The following is an 18,841-nucleotide window of genomic DNA, read 5'->3' as shown; positions in this document are numbered from 1 at the left end:
AAAGGATGCCCTGCAAACATTGCCCAGGACAGGCTGACTGTGATGTCTGAAGGAGGGGTGCCTCAGTGTCACTCAGCCCTCTCCCAGCAGGAGGAGGTGTGCAGGAGCCGGCTCGGGATGCCCAGGCGGGTGCTGGTGGCAGGTGCCCATCTCTGTACCTTCCCCTTATGTCAGCTGCATTCTGACATCCTTCTGCTGGCCTGGGAAGGGGAGGAAGCTGCGCAGAGCTTGGAGGTATGCTAGGCTTAGAAGCACCCACAGCCACCCAGGATTTAATTCCTGAACCTTTAAATGGGCAGATGTAATGAAGTTAGTTATTTTGAAATGAGATTATATCCTAGATCTGTGGTCAGCAAACTGCGGCTTGCGAGCCACATGTGGCTCTTTGGCCCCTTGAGTGTGGCTCTTCCACAAAATACCACGGCCTGGGCGAGTCTATTTTGAAGAAGTGGCGTTAGAAGTTTAAGTTTAAAAAATTTTGCTCTCAAAAGAAATTTCAATTGTTGTACTGTTGATATTTGGCTCTGTTGACTAATGAGTTTGCCGACCACTGTCCTAGATTATCCAGTGAGCCCTGAATGCAATCACATGTAATCATAGAGAGAGTCTGAGTGAGATTTCAGAGAGAGAGAGAGAGAGAGAGAGAGAGAGAGAGAGAGAAGGCCATGTGACCAGAGGCAGAAGTTGGAGTGATGTAGCCACAAGCCAAGGAATGCTGGCCTTCACCAGAAGCTGAGAGAGGCCATAGAGCCTCTGGAGGGAGCACAATTCTGACACTGCCTTGATTCTGGCTCAGTGATACTGGATTTCAGGCCTCCAGGACTGTGAGCAAATAAATGTGTGTTGTTTTCAGCCACCAAGTATGTGGTGAGTTGTTAATCACCCCAGGAACAGATGTCCCCTGGTCCACCAGGCTGCCGGGCTCAGGCTGGACCCTCAGCTGCCCCACCGCCCTGCTGCAGGCGGTTCCCAAGGGCTAGTGCGGAGATCGGTGTAGGTGAAGGGTGGGGCCAGCCTGAGTGAGCCCTGCTTGACCATTATGCTCAGGAACCAGAGGCAAGTCCCTTGGTCTCCTTGGTGGAGAAATGGAGACACAATGAGACACACTTTGCTGTGTAACTGGGGATGTACCTTTGGAATTAGAAATCTTGAGGTGCTACCACCACTGTGTAGGCTCATGGGAAGCCAGGGACAGGTCTCCTCCAACCACTGTAGGCCAGAGTGGGGGTGGGGGTGTTTACAGATGAAGAGGGTCAGGAAGGGGCAGAGGGACCACTGAGAGCTTGTGCCCAGACAGCCAGCACTGACTCCGCCTCCTCCTGGCCTCGGGCTCCACTCTGGCCTGCCTGAAGCCAGCGTTCTCTAGCCTGTCTGCATGGTGGAAGGTGCCCCGGGGTGGCTCCCAACCCCCACCTACGTGGATCACCTGGGCCAAGGACCCAGTGACCCCAGTTTGGAGGGGTTCACGCCAGGCAGTGCTGGCTCAGGAGGAGAGCAGTCCCCACACCAAATGCTCACTGAAGAAAGTGTGACTCCGTTCCCCACATGGAATGGCAGTCTGACCTTGGGCCTCCTGGGGAGTCCCCGGACAAGTGTAGGCCCCCCGTGGTCAGGTCCTTCAGTGGCAGCTGCATCTGAGCACTAGAACCGCCCTGAGAACCGCCCAGACTTCTCCCACCTCCCACTGGCATAACCACGCCAGCTCTTGTGAGACCCTTGTCCCCAAGTTTCAAAGGGATAAGATGACAAACGAGAACATCCTGGCACCAGTCCTACCCCCTACCCCCCCCCCCCCCCCCGCACCCACTTAGAAGACTTGACTGACAGTTCTCAGCTGCCATGCAGCCTCTCCTCAGGGCACCCATTCCCACCCAGGCAAAGGCGGCTTTGCCGAAGGGGACAGTGCCGGGGCCACCACAGCCGCATGTTGGCCTGAGGACACATGGGAGACGTGTGCTGACACAGGCCAGGGAAGGGGCAGACACGGGTCTCCTGGGGTTTAATCTGGAAGAAGCTGCTCAGCTGTGTCGATGTTCTCCTCGCCCACCTTGTGCTGCTGTCCCCTCCCCCAGGAACCTGCTGCCACTGTAAGGAGCCCCCAGACCTCTGTGGGTCCTGGAGAGCCCCCTGACTGGGGAGAGGCAGTGCGGCCCTGACGTGGGAGGGGAGCCACCTGCTGCCCAGGCTTTCAGGAGGGGCCTGGCCGGAGCGGCGTCCTTCAGCAAGTGCCCCCTGAGAGGATAAGGCTTGGGCATCAGGGCTGCAGCCACCGGGCAGCCACCTCCTAATAAGCACACGTGTAATGCACGTCCCCCACACCACACCGCCAAGGGAGAATGTACAAGATGAGTGGCGAGCACACGTGTAGCACAGCTGCTAATAAGCTGCACACACCTGCAGGCAAAGCAGGGAGCCCCGCAGAGGGGAGCGTGGCCTCAGGGCCTCAGGTGCTGGAGACCCCGGCAACCCAGCTGGGGTATCCAGGGCACCCTGAAAAGCCGCATCCTGGCGAGCCTGTGTCACGAGCTGAGTGTGTTTGGCATGTCCTGCAGATGAGATGTGTGAGCCTGTGTCACGGGCTGAGTGTGTTTGGCGTGTCCTGCAGATGAGATGTGTGAGCCTGTGTCACGGGCTGAGTGTGTTTGGCGTGTCCTGCAGATGAGATGTGTGAGCCTGTGTCACGGGCTGAGTGTGTTTGGCGTGTCCTGCAGATGAGATGTGTGAAACTCTCATGTCAAGACTGATTTCAAAGATGGAGACTGTCCCAGGCCTTCCTGTTGGCATCAATAGCTGCCCATAGCCTCTCCAAGACCCGAAGGAGCCAGGGGGCCCGACTGCCTGACATCTCCAGGCTCTGGAACAGGGAAGCGGGGGTCACAGCCTCGGCCCTTCCTCACCCACTGGCCCTCAGCACCGCGAGGCCAGCTGGGGTCCAGCCAGACAGCTCCCTGGAGGGGCAGAGGCCTGGGGGGCCCGGTGCACACAGCCCAGCCACATTCCTGCCCTCACCCAGGCCCAGCCAAGAGGAAGTCCCGAGACCCGGGCAGGATTGGGGGCATGGGTTTCCCAGGGCCCACCAGCCTGAGCAGGAAGTTGGCCAGGGCTCGGCCCATTAGTTGAGCAAACAGCACATTCTCAGGAGGACAGGGCGGGTGAGGCCTAGCCCTGGGGAGGGACGAGATGGGGTATATGAAGCCCCAGGGCCAGACTCCGGGAAGCGTGTCTGGTCCAGGAGCATCCTCAGAGCCCAGCCGCCATGAAGCTTGCCGCTGCCTTCCTGGTGCTCAGCGTGGCCCTGCTCAGCCAGCCCAGTGAGTGCCCTCAGGCGTGGGCCCACCCTCACCCCTGCGGCTCTGCCTGGCCCAGCCCCAGTCCAGCAGGTCCTGACCCTGCTGCCTCTGCACCCACCAACTTCAGGCTCTCCCTGCCCTGGGCGGTGTGAGTGCTGGCCTGGTCTGGAAATGGTTGCTCTGTCACCCTCCCACGCCAGCCCTGGGGTCCCCTCCTCTGGGAACCTGCCTAGGCCCCCATGGAGCTCACCTCCTGCCCTCCCCCGCAGCCAGCTCCTGGCCCTGTCCAGCCAGCTCCCTGCAGCCACAGCTCTGTGATTGGTCAAGTGAGCGAGTGGGTGGCTGGGTGCTGGCAGGTTTCAAAGGCCCTGTCACCTCCAGGAGGTGATGGGCCCTCAGCAGCTCTCCTGGGGACGGGCCCGGTGGGTGACACTCCTCCGTTTGCAGCTGCAGCCTTCTTCTTGAACCTGGCGGCCAAGCCCACGGTCCCGAGCCCGGCCGCCCTTGTGCCTGCCCTGGAGAGTGTGGCTGGGGCTGCGGCCGAGCGTGTGGCCGGGGCTGCGGCCGAGGGTGTGGCCGGGGCTGCGGCCTCCTCCTACTTCAGGGGCTTCCACCCCCTGAGGTTCATCCTGGCCAGCATGGGCATCTCTGTGGACAAACTGGTGGAGGGCTCCAGGAAGTGTGTGACTGAGCTGGGCCCAGATGCTGTGGGGGCCGTGAAGATGCTACTGGTAAGTGGGGCATCTGCCACCTCCCTCGGTGAGTACCCCGTCCACCCTTCAATCCCCGACAGAGCCACCTCATTTTCCGCCCCCGGGAGCTCGGTGGCCTCAGGTGGGAACTGGGAGGACCAGCCATATCTGAACGATGGGGGGCTGTGGAGGGCCCGGGGAGGAGGTAGGAATGCACAAGGGTCATTACCTGTGCCTGTCCCCCAGAGCAGGTGGCATGGCCTGCCCCAAACCCGACCGGAGCATAGCTGGGCAGGGCCTCACCCGCTCAAGGAAACACCCTAACGTGGCTTCTTTCCAGGGAGCCCTGACATTCTTCGGCTGAGCAGCAGCTGGAAGCATCCCTGCCTGGCAACAAGATGCTGCCACCTTCCGGCCAGGCACCTGCACCAGCCCCAACCATGCCCCCTTCCCCTCAATAAACAGTTAAGAGCAGCTCTGGACTGATGTCTTCTCGCCTCAATGCCAGTCCCGCTCCTCCCCTGCTGTGAGCCTGTGCTGAAGGGAGAGGGGCTGGGCCTGGGAGGGGCTGAGCTGGTCCCTACACCTCGAGGGGCACGGGGGCGGGGGAGGGCCATGTGCCCCGACTGCGGGGGGGGGGGGGGAAAGAGACTGAGGGAGAGACTACTGACATTTGGCAGCGGGCACACAGCCAGCCATGAAAGGTGACAAGGATTGGGCAAGTATCCATTTAGACTGCATTTGCAAACTAGATTGGGACTTCTTCCTCGTTTTGGTCTGTAAATGTCTATGAAGCACGGGAATTATCTAGTCCTTGAAGATTAGCAAGAACTCTCCAAACTGCCCTGGCAGGTTTGGCTCAGTGGTTAGAGTGCCGGCTCACAGACCGAAGGGTCTCGGGTTTGATTCCTGGTCAAGAGCACAAGAACATGTACTTCAGTTTCAGGTTCAATCCCTGGCTCAGGTTGTGGCATATGCTGGAGGCAACCAACCAATGTGTCTCTCTCACATGGATCTTTCTCTTTCTCTCTTTCTCCCACTCTCCTCCCTCTCTAAAAATCAATGGAAAAACATCCTCGGGTGACGATTAAAAACAAAAAACCTCTCCAAACAAAGCCAGTTCTTGCTAATATTTGGAAGTGTTTGTCTTCCTCCCTTAATCTCAATTTCTCTCCTGGAGGGGCAGGATTGAGGCCACGGAAGTCTACAGACGTTTGCTTTCAGTGAAGTAACCTCATGGCTGAGGTTCCTTCTGTCTCCTGGAAGACTGCCCCGTGGTGGGGAGGCCGCCGTGGTGGGGAGTGCTCCATGGTGGGGAGGGCCCCCGTGGTGGGGAGCACTCCCCGTGGGGAGTGCCCGGGACAGAGCTCATGTCCTTCAGGGAGAGCTGCCCAGGGATGCCTGTCAATCACAGCCCTCTGAGCACACTCCACTTCCAGTTTCCTGGGCAGGGCTCTCCCCGTCTTGCCTATCAACACACGGTGGACAAACTAAGTTCATTTTCATCTTTTATATTAGAGCCTGGGTCTGACTTTTTTCTGTTCATCTCCTATCTTGACAAGGAAATTCGGGGATTTAATTTTTGGCCACTTTGACACATTCAGAGTCAAACCACAACAGGGAGGCCACTTGCATCCAGATTAAATTTACATCATGGTCAGACGTTGCCCGAGATTCCCAAGGGTTCTGAACCGTGTAAAGCTCTGGTCTGGACAACGAAGCGGTAAGAGACGAACCCTGCGCAGCCCTGGTGAAGAAGGCAGTGGGGACAGGATCTCACTGGCCAGTCGCTCCCAACATCACACATCCAGGCTCTCGGTGGGCGGTCTGGTGACAGTTCCTGTTAATGCAGCGGAATCAGCCGAGAACACTGTATGCCACAGGAATTGCTGGATCTGCCGGTGGGCTTGACCAAGTTCCCATCCTGAGATGGCCCGCTGCCTCCCACCTGGAGAACCTCCCCGGGAACCCGAGGGGAAATCACAGTGCTTGCTAGAGAGGAAGACCTGAGAATCATGGGAAGCCCTGAGGCTACCTGCCAGGTCTAGCCTCCCAACTTCTGCAGGTTCCTGGGAAAAGAGACCAACTGTAATCCTGGGGAAGAGAAAGCTATTTAAATATCTTACTTTGCTAATTTCCCTTTGTAACCATGTAAAGATCTCCATGATATAAAATAAAAAAATTTAAAGCAACTTAAAAAAATTTAAATTATAAAAAGAAACCAATAAACCTAACTTTGTTTCCCTTGTTGGTATAAGCAGCATGAAAACTACAGGAATTTAACTCTACCTCCTGGAGTTGGGCGTGGGTCCCCCAGGCAGGACAAGACTGTACAAACAAACTTGTCTTGTTGATGGCATTGCCACACTGAGGCCATTCTCTACCTACTCTGTGATAAGTCAAATGAGTCATCACACCAGTGTCACCGAAACCTGAGATTTCTGGTAAAGTTGAAAGTAGATGCTGATTTAGGATCATTGCCCAGCTGGTGTGGCTGTGGTTGAGCGGGGACCTATGAACCAGGAGGTCACGGTTCGATTCTCGGTCAGGGCACATGCCCAGGCTATGGGCTCGATCCCAGTGTGGGGTGTGCAGGAGGCAGCCGATCCATGATTCTCTCTCCCTCTCTGAAATCAATAAAAATATTTAATTAAAAAAAGAACAAAAGAAAGGCTGGTGTACCCTCCAGCAAGCAGAATAGTGTTCAGAAAAAACAAAAAAGATCATGAAGGTTAAATTAGAACCTTATAGCTTGATCTGAACTGGAAGTATAACTGTCCAATGTAGTTTAGCCTCATCGGCCTCCTGAAAGGACCGAGAAACAGACCAATCAGGCAGCAATGAGAATTGTGCATCCTGGGAGTGGCCTCCAGTTACCATTTCCCACCAGAGGAAAGAGGAGTCTTTGGAGCAATGTCCAGTTCCAGGCCCAGAGCAGCCAATGTAAACCTGTACATCTTTTCATACCAGAACAGAAGGAGGCTGCCAGATGATCAGGATTGGGTCGAAGAGACAGTACCATCTGAATAAAGCTCCCCTGGCCAGAGATGGGGCAATTCGAACATCAAACTCATCAAATAGGATTAAGCCCATGTGGTTTTTTAAAAAAATATATTTTTATTGATTTCAGAGAGGAAGGGAGAGAGAAACATCAATGACGAGAGGAAATCACCTATTGGCTGCCTCCTGCACACTCCCTACTTGGGATTGAGCCCACAACCCAGGCATATGCCCTTGACTGGAATCAAACCCTCGACCCTTCAGTCCGCAGGCCGATGCCCTATCCACTGAGCCAAACTAGCTAGGGCTGAGTCCATGTTTTAATACAGGGAAAGAGAGTCTGTATGGTAATCTTTGGAGGACATAGGAAATAAACCCACTAATTTGAAAACTGGTAAATATATATTGTTTAATGCTTATCACTTTGAAGTGTACACTGAAATATCTACAGATGAAATGCTATGCCTGGACTTTGCTTCAAAATAACCCAGGGTGTGCAGAATGGGGGCTAGCTGAATCAAGAGGGGCCACTTAATGGTAACTGAAGCTTGGTGATGGGTGATCCCAGTCCATTAGATTGTTCTTTGCACTTTGGTGTATGTCAGAGAAACTTCAAAATATAAAGTTTAAAAAGGAAAGCTTAAAAGAAAACTCAGAGAACACATGCAACACAACTGATAAAGGAAAACTGTCTGAGAACATAAAGAATTACGAGTCAACTGTAAATGGGCAAAATCCCTGAGACATAAAATCATAAGAACCTGAAATAGCAAAACAAAAGCGTCCTTTATTAATAAGCGGAATATAAATGGAAACTATAATGAAATACTATTATTCCCACTAGATACCAAAAATGAAGTCAGCCCAAAACAAGTGCTGGCAAAGTTGTGGAACAAGGAAGAACTCTCTCCTGAACTGCTGGTGGGCAAGTGGGAACACACACTGTGGATGGGGCGAAGCAATTCAGGGGCAACGTGTACGTGCCCCACCACCCACCTCAGGTTATACTCCAGAGAAGCCCTCTCACTGCGCACCTACCAGGACGTTCAGAGCAGAATGGTTTGTAAGGGGCTAGAGGAGGAAGAAAACGATAACTCAAATATACTTGCAGAGAAGAATGGATGACTATATTTTGAAATATTCATATACAGTAATGAAAATAAAGTATGGCTATTATAATTGCATGCATTTACATGAATAAATCTCAACATACTGACCAAACAATTCAAGCCCCATAAAAGCAATACAAAAGTTTTCATTTACATGTGTTTTGTTTTTAATTTTGATAAACCCTAATTAATCTACCTTTTCCTTTAGTTCCTTTGCTTTTAAGATGTTTTACCTAAGAAACTATTGCCTAAACCAGCATCATAAATATTTATATCTATGTATTTTTCAAGGAATTTAAAAAAGATTTAGCTCTTACATTGAGATTTTTGATTAATTTTTGCATATGGTCTGAGGTAGGGGTCCAACTTCATTCTTTTGCTTGTGAATTTTCAGTTGTCCGGCACCGTTGTTGGACACTATCCTTTCCTTTATTGAGATGTCTTGGTGCCTGTCACAAATCAAATGACCATAAATATAAGGATTTATTTCTGAGCTCTCAATTCACTTCCGTTGATCCATATGCCATCCTTATGTCAATATTACTACTGTCTTATAACGCTGTGGCTTTTTAATACGCTTTGAAACCAAGAAGTTAAGTCCTCCAACTTTGTTTTTCCAAGATTATTTGGCTATTAGAGGGTCTTTAGTATACTCTGCACATGCATTTTAAGATCAGCTTGTCAATTTCTATAAAAAAGGCAAGTTGGGCTTCTGATACTGCATTGAATCTGTAGATCAATTTGGAGTACCACCATCTTAACAGTATTGTGTTCTCAATCCATAAACATGAATGTCTTCCCATGTATTTACATCTTTCAATGTTTAATACTTTTTAGGGTGCAAGTTGTTTTATTCAATTTACTAGAGGCTCGGTACACAAATTCGTGCACGGGTGGGGTCCGGCTGGCCCTGCCCCGGACAGGGGTGGATGGGGCTGGTTGGGGTGGGGTTGGCTGGGGAAAGGGCCACAGGCAATTGGTCGGCCACCCCGCCCCCTGGTCGAACTCCTGGTCAAAGGGGACAATTTGCATATTAGCATTTTATTACATAGGATTCCTAACTACTTACTGTTATTATAAATAAAATTGTTGCCCTAACCGGTTTGGCTCAGTGGACAGAGCGTTGGCCTGCAGACCGAAGGGTCCCAGGTTCAATTCCAGTCAAGGGTATGTACCTTGGTTGTGAGCACATCCCCAGTAGGGGGTTTGCAGGAGGCAGCTGATGTTTCTCTCTCATTGATTTTTCTAACTATCCCTCTCCCTTCCTCTCTGTAAAAAAAAAAAAAAAAAAAAAAAAAAAAAAAAAAAAAAAAAAAATTAAAAAAAATAAAATTGTTTTCTTAGTTTTGTTTTTGGTTTGTTCATTGCTAGTGAATGACTGCTTTTTATATAGTGATCTTCTAAACTTGCTGAACTCACTTATTCTAGATTTTTTGGTGTATGGGTTACCTAGGATTTTCTATGTACAAGATCATGTCATCTGCAAATATAGTTTTATTTATTCCTTCCCAAGCTGGATGCCTTTCATTTCATTTTCTTGCCTAATTTCCCTGGCTAGAAGTTCCAGTACAATGTTGAAGTGACAAGAATGGATGGACATCGTGCATGTTTACTGATCTTCGGGTAAAGCCTTTGTCTTTCATCAGTAAGTAGGATGTTAGCAGTGGGTTCTTTATAAACACCCTTTATCAATCTGAGATTGAAGTTTTCATCCCTTTTTTTTTTAAATGGATTATAGAATTTTGTCACTTTTTCTGTGTCTATTATTGAGTTGATCCTGTCATTTTGTCTTTTACCCTATTGCTGTGGTGTATGACATTATGTGGGGATACTAAGCCAACCTCACATCCTGAGATGAATCCCACATGATCATCCTATATAATGAAAGGCTAATATGCAAATCAATTGCTATGACACACACTGACCACCAGGGGGCAGACGCTCAATGCAGGGGGAGCACTACTTATCCAGAATCTGGGCTCACGGCTGGCAAGCACCCCCGAGGGCTCCTGGACTGTGAGAGGGCTCAGGCTGGGCTGAGGGACCACCCCCTTCCCGAGTGCACGAATTCTGTGCCCTGGGCCTCTAGTGGTATATAATCCTTTTATACATATTGTTCGATTCAGTTTTGCTAGCATTTGGTTGAGGGTTTTTACATCTATATTCATAGAGGATTATTAGTGTGTAGCATTCTTTCCTTGTGATATTTTTGGTTAAGATGTCAGGGTATTATTGACCTCACAGAGAGAGTCAAGTTTGGAAAAGTTTATGAAGAATTCTTATTCTTTTATTTTTTACTAGAGGCCCAGTGCATGAAAATTCATGCACTTGGAGAGGGGGGTCCCTCAGCCCGGCCTGCCCCCTCTCACAGTCCGGGAGCCTTCAGGCGCAGGAGGTGACCCGGTGATCAGGGGAAGGCGACGCCCCCATCACACCTCTGCTGCTGCCACTGCTGGCAGCACAAGCCTCGGCCGGCCTGGGTTACCTGAGCCTCGGGTGGCTTTGGGCGGCTGGGCAACCGCCATCTGAGGCTTGCTTGCGCCTCAGGCTGGCCCTGAGTGGCTGGGGGGACTCAACTGCCCTCCCCTGCAGGTCTGGTTGCCCCCAACTGCCCTCCCCTGCTGGCCATCTTGTGACAATGTGGGGGCGGCCATCTTGTGATGCAAGGGCATGAGGGTCAATTTGCATATTACCTCTTTATTATATAGCATGGATTGTCTATTTTGTCTCTCCATTTGGTCAGTTTCTACTTCATGTAGTTTGGGGTTGCTTATCATTGTTTAATGTTGCTCATAATTTAAAAATGTCCCCTTATTTCTAATAACTTTTTGTTTTCAAGTCTATTTTGTCTATTAGTATATTCCTTCCAACTTGATGTTTGCTTGAAACCCTCTTCCATCCTTTTACTTTCAACCTATTTGTATCTTTGAATCTAAAACCCATATCCCATAGACAGCATATAGTTGGACTGCGTTTTATCCCATCTACTCCCTTTTTATTAGGTTGTTAATCTAATCACATTTAATATTACTGGACTTATGTCTGCCATTTTACTTTTTTCAACATGTCGTGTCTTTTTTCTCTATTCACCTTCAGTACTATTTTTTTGCATTAATACCTTCTAGTGTAACATTTCAATTTCTTTAGTGATTTTCATACTCAATTTCATAAAACTGGAAAAGTAGATTCATATACCCAAATTGTTCCAAATATACTTGTTTCCCATAACAGAATTAAATCCTCAAAAATCAAAATTTTTTTGATCCCTATCAAGTAAACTTTTTTCTTTTTTAGTTGAGTCTTTATAGCAAAAACTTATCAATTTAAAAAGTTAAAAACTTTTCTATCCCAATGCTAATTCTGTCAGTTCTGTATTAACATCAAATTCAAAGGGGATATTTGCATAATTTGAAAAGCAACTCTAAATTTACCAAGTGTTCTTCAACATTTTCTTGTAAACTTTGCAACCAATTCACAAAATGCTGGTAAGTTAAAATTTGTAAATGTTAGAAAATGTGCAAAAATTAGCATTCATGATTTGTACAATGAAGTTTCAATATAAATTACTGTATCTATCTGTGAAGGTGACACTGTCCTATGCAGTGACACATCAGTGAGAAAATGTTATCACACTGACAAGTATGCCTTTGGTTACTGAATATTTGGCAAGTATTCCTTTTGTTGCAAGATAATCTTAAATTGGAATTGTGGACAAAGAAATGGCCACTTACTAAAACTATGGAACTCAGAGGAGGCCTACACGGCAGGCCTTACAAACTCAGCAACTGAAAGTAACCACATAGGATGGTCTGAACATAAAAATTCCTTAATTAAAAGCAAGTGGTAGTCAAGTCCTTCACCAGTAACTTCCTTGGCAAAGGTCAATCTTGACCTTAAGTAGCGACTAGAGCAGCGACTACATTATCATCTGTTCCCCTCATACCATCTCTATGTGTTGTTAATTATGAAACTATCCTGTACCCACCAATGTAAAAAGTATCTCTCCATTTTACTTTTTATCCAATCCCAGAGATTGCTTTTACTGAACAATTTTAACACTGTCCAAAAAAGGTATTTCAGAAAACCGAGTGCAGCTATTTTCAATAAGCACCATAAAGTTAACACAAAACAGAAGAAAGCAAGGGAAATCTAGGCTCCTTTAAAAATTCTATAAATCCAGTTTTTTTGTTACCTAATAGCTAAAGCACTATCTACTGAAAGCAACTATCTTCTCTCCATATTCAGCAGAAATTCTTTGGCAGATGTGAAAGATGAAAATACCTGTCCTAAGTTTTTAGATTATTTTAGGGTCAGAATTCACATTTCTTTGTAAAATTGGAAGTCCTTTAAGATACAGCAAGTGTACACAAAGTACTAACTGGACAGTGTCTTTTATATTACAGAACTCATCTAAAGATAACAAGTACTTTCAATTTTTCAAAATTTGAATCAATTGATCTTCAGTAGTATTAGATCTTGCACTCTATAGGTTAACTGTAGGCTTACCGGAATAAATTTCACTTTTGTTAAGTATTTTTAGACTTTTCCTCGTGATTTTCCAACACAATTTCCGTAATACTTTTAAAAAGCATGTCCATTAGTGTTTTCTGTGTGGAAATACAAGCCAAATATACAAGCTCATAGCTTGTTATAAATTGTTTAAAAACTTTGTTGGACATTTCAGGTGATTAATTTCATCTATTTTTTTGAGAAAATATTCACTTTTTTCTTTTGTCCTGGGTGCCACAAACTGCCCGTGTCTTTCATCATGAAATCTGTAACATGCCTTCCAGACTTTCCCAGTTGTGGTACTGGCTCAGCTCTGTATCAGAAATTACTTTTAATTTATAATTTGTACATACTTATCTTATACAGGCACAGTTAACTCATGCTATTTGCATACAATATTCATCTAATGTATTATAATGTTACTTTGATAAGTAAAACATTGTTAGAATGGAATCAATTATTTGACATCAACTGGTGATGCTTATGCATAATATAAATAATACACTCGTTCCATATTTTACAGAATGCAACAGATAAAGGGAAACATGGTCCTATTAAAACAATGTTTCATTTAACAGAAAAACGTTTTACAATTCCAGTCATGGTAGCCATATTTTAAGTACTCAAAATCCATTTGTGGCAAAAGTTACCATATTGAATACCATAGTCTAATCTGTTACATGAAAGAAACTTACTGGTTTTATAATTCTTGGTTCTTTTTCATTTTTGTGTGTTGCTTTATTAAAGTACCCTCTATTGAGTCTTTTTACACTGAAACCATTATCAAGAATATGAGAGTCTAGACTCTAGAAGAAAAACAGGCTAAAACAATTATATTGACATCAAATGCTATCGTTTATTATTTCTGGATTTATTCAACTATTTAGTAGCGGCATACTGAATCTCCTTTGCAGACTAAAATTGGAATGAAAAATAATGGGAAATAAATGCAACGCGAGAAACAAAATTCTTTGATCAAAATGTTTTAGCTTAGTGAAGGAAAAATTAAAGCCTTGCTGGTAAAGACATGAGAGATGTTGAGTCAGGGCCTGCCTAAAGGAGACAAGGAGTGACCCAACAAAACTCACTTGTCTTTTCTCACACAATAAATGAGGCAGGAATCAAGGTTCTTATTGATTCTACTAGAGGCCCAGTGCACAAAATTCATGCACTCGGGGGTGGGGAAGCCCTCAGCCCGGCCTGCACCCTCTTGCAGTCAGGGATCCCTTGGGGGATGTCCAACTGACAGCTTGGGCGCCATCACTTGGACACCGTTAGCACTACCGCAGAGATGGGAGAGGCTCCCACCACCACCATGCGCTCGCCAGCCATGAGAGTGGCTTCTGGCAGAGTGGCGCTTCCCCTGTGGGAGCACACTGACCACCAGGGGGCAGCTCCTGCGTTGAGCGCCTGCCCCCGGGTGGTCAGTGTGCGTCATAGCGACTGGTCATTCTGCTGTTTGGTCAATTTGCATGTTAGCCTTTTATTATTATACAGGATTTCCTAAACATTTCAAATTCCCTTCCTTTCTACTCTTACTACCCTGTAAGCGGTCCTCAGTTTATTTTCTGTCAACTGAAGCATGTCAGAAACCAGTTAAATAGTCTTATTCTTTTACTCCATCCTCCACAGCACTGTTGAGAGTGACCTTTCTAAAATACAAACCTGGTAGTGTGACTTGCATTTAAAAAACCTTGTATGGCTCTTTACCACCACCTACAGGATGAAGTTCTAACTTCAGCATATGGTTCAAGGTTCAAAAGGGACTTACTGTGTCCCAGCCACTCTAGTGCACTCCCCACCAGAAATCCACTCCATTCCCAGCTGCACACATTTCCTATACCCTCACCTGCATCAGTGTGAATAATAAACAGAAAGTAAGTCCAGTATTTTGTAGATTTCTCCTAACTGGCTTCCGTCATACCTTCAGTCTTATTTTTAATATATTTCACGGACCAGGTCTGAAGAATCACATCAACTTTGGAAACAAACAGCACTAGCAGGATTGGCATGAAGGGGGAACACTGAAACCAGCAGGACCTGCAGCTCAGACTCACATGCTAGGAAGGCTGAAGTTTCGACATTAAGAGCTCGAGGCCACTCCAGTCACACTGGTGTAGTGAGCAAAGTTTCCCTTGACAAGCCCAAAATAATTTAATATGCTTTCAAGTAGATGACAGTGTCTCCAAGTTTGCAGTTCAAAGAAAGTGAGCAAACTGACATCTTACTCATTTGATTAAACATGCTAATGTTGCTAAGGAAACTGTAGAAACTGGTTTTTAAGACACCTTGCAATTCAGCAGTTTTCCCAATCCCTAGCTTTAGACTAGTTTGTTAAGACTCATTTGGGGAACGATCTACTTAGCACATTTTTTAATTTTATTATTTAGAGGAAATTAACTTCCAGAAATATTCCCAAAATTCTAGTAAAAACTCTAAGATTCTCCTTATAACCTTATACTAAAATTGTCCTTACAGTATTTGTGAAAGCTTATTTTTAAAATTAATTTAGATTTGAGTAACTAAATACAAGGAAATTCTCAGTATATGTAACATCATTACCTAAAACCTGAAAAGTTTATTCTAAATGTATTCTATAGTTCATGTTTCTTCATGTACTTGTTCCTCTAAAGAACATTAACTAGAATTTATAAAGTAATATAAACATACATCAACTTTTTAAATACATTTTTAGAGTTATAAGAAGGAATATGACTTCTGTTACAAATAGAAGTAAAATTATATATCAAAAAAGTATAGGTAGAAAAAGCCTATTTTAAAAAGTGGACATCGGCCTGTTTCCCTGTAGCAGCTCCCTATTGCTGGAGAAGAAAAGTGCCCCGGATCCTTTCAGGACTTTTGGCCTTTTGAGCGCAACACAAATCGAGTGAGGAGAGAAGGAGAAAAATCTGCTGGTTCCCTGCAGGATTAATTTATTCAAAAAGGAAATAATAAAAAAATACTCAACATGCAAAAGTCTTGTGAAGAAAATGAAGGAAAACCACAGAACATGCCAAAGGCCAAGGAAGACCACCCTTCAGAAGATGTGCCAAGGGAGGCAGAAGGAAATCCTCCACCTTCTGAAGCAGGTGTAAGCCAGGAAGCAGAAGGAAACCTTGGAAGCGGGCTGACTCAACCTGTCCAGGCATTTAAAGAGGACACTCCCGTTAGGCATTTGGACCCTGAAGAAATACTAAGAGGAGTAGATGAGATGGAAAGGCTTAGGGAAGAAATAAGAAGAGTAAGGAACAAGTTTGTGATGATGCATTGGAAGCAAAGACATTCACGCAGACGACCTTATCCTGTGTGCTTTAGGCCTTGAATTCTTTTTTTTTAATCTGATAGTAAAATCTGGCCCCTGCTTTCTATTAGCATATTCTGATGTATCTTTTACCTTGGTTTTACTTTTAATCATCTGGCAGAATTTTGTTTTAGTTTCCTTGTTAACCAGCATTTTACTGGATTTTGTATTTTGACCTATTCTCCAGGTCTATTTTTCAATTGGGAAGTTTCACACAAATGCATGAAAATATGTTCATTTCATATTGTAAAGTAACATAAGTTGCAAAGCATATTTAGTGTCAGCTCACATATGTACATTAAAAATCCCAAATTGTGTGTGCGTGCATGTGTGTATACATACATACATACATACATACATACATATATATACATCAAAAAATTAACTGCTTATTTCTGTGTGGTGTGAGTTTTCTTTTTGCTTATATGTATTTTTTAATGAACTTGTGTCACAGACAATTAAAATTTTTTAATAAGAATGAAATAATTTGCAATCAGCTTATAAAGGCAATGGGGTCACCTAAACTCTTGAAATAACTATTAAAATGTAAACCTCAAATCACCTCTGGATCTCTTAGCCAGAGGAATAAAACTGGCCATTATCACACACACACACACACACACACACACACACACACACACACACAAAAGTGGACATCTCAGCAAAACATTATTTTTATCTAAATTGTCTCCTGATTTTAAATGATTTTTCCAATATCTACATAAAAATTTACATTTATTTGTTATAGAAGTAGTTTCTAAAAAGTAAATGTAGATAATGTCCTGAAGACTTGGGAAGTCATTCATTTTAAACGTTTATATACAACAAAACATACATGTAACAAGTAAAACATTTAATGTAATTAGTACAATCCCACCAACACAATGTTTGCTGCTATATTTAAAAATATTTATTTAAAATATGTCAATCTCCTTCCAAAAGATGGAAGACATACGAAGTCATTATGAGGTATATGGTAACAACAACAACAATCCTCAATGCAAAGGATCGTTAGTTGCCTAAATATAAAACTGAACTTTGGCAAAGATATGAGTTTTAACAGAATAATACAGCCATTGAAGAAATCCTTAAGTTTATACCATTTCTACAGAATCATGGTCTGTCCCCCAATCACTCTTCCCTTTCAAAGGGTGAGTTATAACCCTGCCCCAGATTACTCAGAATTTTAAATATGTAGTCTGCTGATTAACATTTATTTTTTCAAACCTCAGTACTCTTTTGAAAATACTACAGCTATACACATTACACTTTAAAAATATTTGAAACAAATATTGAATTTATTGGTCGGCTATGAGTAGGAAAATACATTGGTAAAGAAAGAGAGACCCTGTATATAAATATAATACTAGCTAGTTACAATTTGACCAAGAAGGTTCCACTGAAAATAACAGTAAAAGCCCTTGTTACCTCTGGTCCATAGGTACATACTCAGTTTCCCATTACCCTTATCAAAGAGCTGCCTAGGCATCATTCTTTGAGCTTAGTGCAGATAATGTGCTGGGTTCTGTTACATGAATGGTAAATAAACAAAAGTTAGCCCAGTGCATCACACAATATAATGTACTGTGAATAAAAACTAGATACTTAATTTTAGATACTACTTCAACATACCAGAACATCCTGAAGAACTGTTTATGAGTATGAGAGAAACACTTGCTGAAGTGTTCTTTGAATTATCTGCAGCATTTGTTCTGTGCATTCAGACTGGTTCATTACAAGAACAAACTGCTGTAATTCTTTTGCCTAGGTTGGCTTTGTTCTTATATGTCATGACCCCAAAACCTTAAAAATCACTATGGAAACAAATCCTATGACGTTAACTAGTAAAAAATGGAATACTAAAACTGGGATTTACTATTGAAAACCTGCATATTGGAAGAGCTTTGATATTTTAATTTCAACATTTAGAAGTGCATTCCACCCTATTAATAATGTCCTTAGGTTTCAAAGTGCTAACTCAAAAGAAGTTTTCCTGGCTGTCATTAAATCAGGTAAAAATAAAAACACATTTCTTGGGAGATGTTCCTTGACTATCTTCTAGGATGATTAAAGTTGCAATCAACATTTCATATCTACAACTTTAGTTTAAATTATGCCATAAATTAATTTTAATGAACATAATTTAAATTCTCAAAGCATAAATAATTACCACTAATATGGTTAACTGTACCTCAGGAGATTTACAACAAGGAATCGAATGCGTCCAAGTTTCTGATCATTAAAACAGAAAACACAGCCCAAATTTTCTGTAAAACATTCATAACATGGATATATCCAGCAAGAACAATGAAATTACATTATGGCAACATCACATTAAATGTATTTGTTACAGAATTTCTGGAAAAAAATCTATACTGTGAAAACATACTAGTTTTTATTGCATTTTAGAGAGTATAGACTGAAAATTACTCAGGACACAAATATTTAAAACACAAAACTTTGCTTAACAAAAGTATCACAGTCTATTTTGGTGTGACTGTTGATTCCCTACAGATTCAAAATATTTCTTTTTCTTTTGAAGGTTATAGTTGTAAGTCTACACTCTTGGATCAATTCATCACTATCTCAATAAGGTGGAGAAGCTGTTCAAACTGACCGCACAGAATGCAGTATGCCTAGAAGAGGCAAGGACAAATATTTTCAAGACATAACAGGCCATTGTATCAACAATGTTAATACTATCCTGCCCCCCCCCAATTCAAATATATTATAACAATAACAAATACAGATGAAGACATTTTCTGTAAAGCTCAAACCTTTAGCTTCTAACAAGTGCACTCTACTTCCAGCATCTATGAAAAGAATACATCCTCCATTAACAAATACAAAATGAGTAAGTGCCGCTCCCCTCCCCTTCCATAAAGCTCTCTGGACCTGTTATTACATAATGTAGGTCAGAGGAAAAGAAGTTTCCTTTGT

General features: G+C 44.2%; 3 protein-coding genes across 3 annotated transcripts in view; 2 read left to right on the top strand and 1 right to left on the bottom strand.

The window, feature by feature from the left end:
* The first annotated feature begins 3,220 nt into the window (after positions 1-3,220).
* SCGB3A1 (secretoglobin family 3A member 1) lies at positions 3,221-4,455 on the top strand. Its single transcript, XM_080674334.1, has 3 exons — positions 3,221-3,311; positions 3,738-4,021; positions 4,323-4,455. Exons 1-3 carry the CDS (start codon positions 3,257-3,259, stop codon positions 4,344-4,346), a joined length of 363 nt encoding a protein of 120 aa, XP_080530460.1. The 5' UTR covers positions 3,221-3,256; the 3' UTR covers positions 4,347-4,455.
* Positions 4,456-8,085: 3,630 nt separating this feature from the next.
* The window catches only part of CNOT6 (CCR4-NOT transcription complex subunit 6), a 92,668-nt gene continuing 81,912 nt past the window's right edge, over positions 8,086-18,841 (bottom strand). Inside the window, exon 12 of the mRNA XM_080672809.1 lies at positions 8,086-8,540. Coding sequence (XP_080528935.1) covers positions 8,460-8,540 — 81 coding nt within the window. The 3' untranslated portion in view covers positions 8,086-8,459. The remainder of the gene's footprint in view (positions 8,541-18,841) is intronic.
* LOC308250340 (transcription elongation factor A protein-like 8) lies at positions 15,471-16,012 on the top strand. The gene has a single exon (XM_080672812.1). It carries the CDS (start codon positions 15,569-15,571, stop codon positions 15,920-15,922), a length of 354 nt encoding a protein of 117 aa, XP_080528938.1. The 5' UTR covers positions 15,471-15,568; the 3' UTR covers positions 15,923-16,012.

The sequence above is a fragment of the Plecotus auritus genome (assembly GCF_963455305.1).
Source record: "Plecotus auritus genome assembly, chromosome: 6".
NCBI classification, from domain to species: domain Eukaryota; kingdom Metazoa; phylum Chordata; class Mammalia; order Chiroptera; family Vespertilionidae; genus Plecotus; species Plecotus auritus.
Note: the sequence above shows the minus strand (reverse complement) of the source record. Positions and strands in the feature narration are given on the sequence as shown.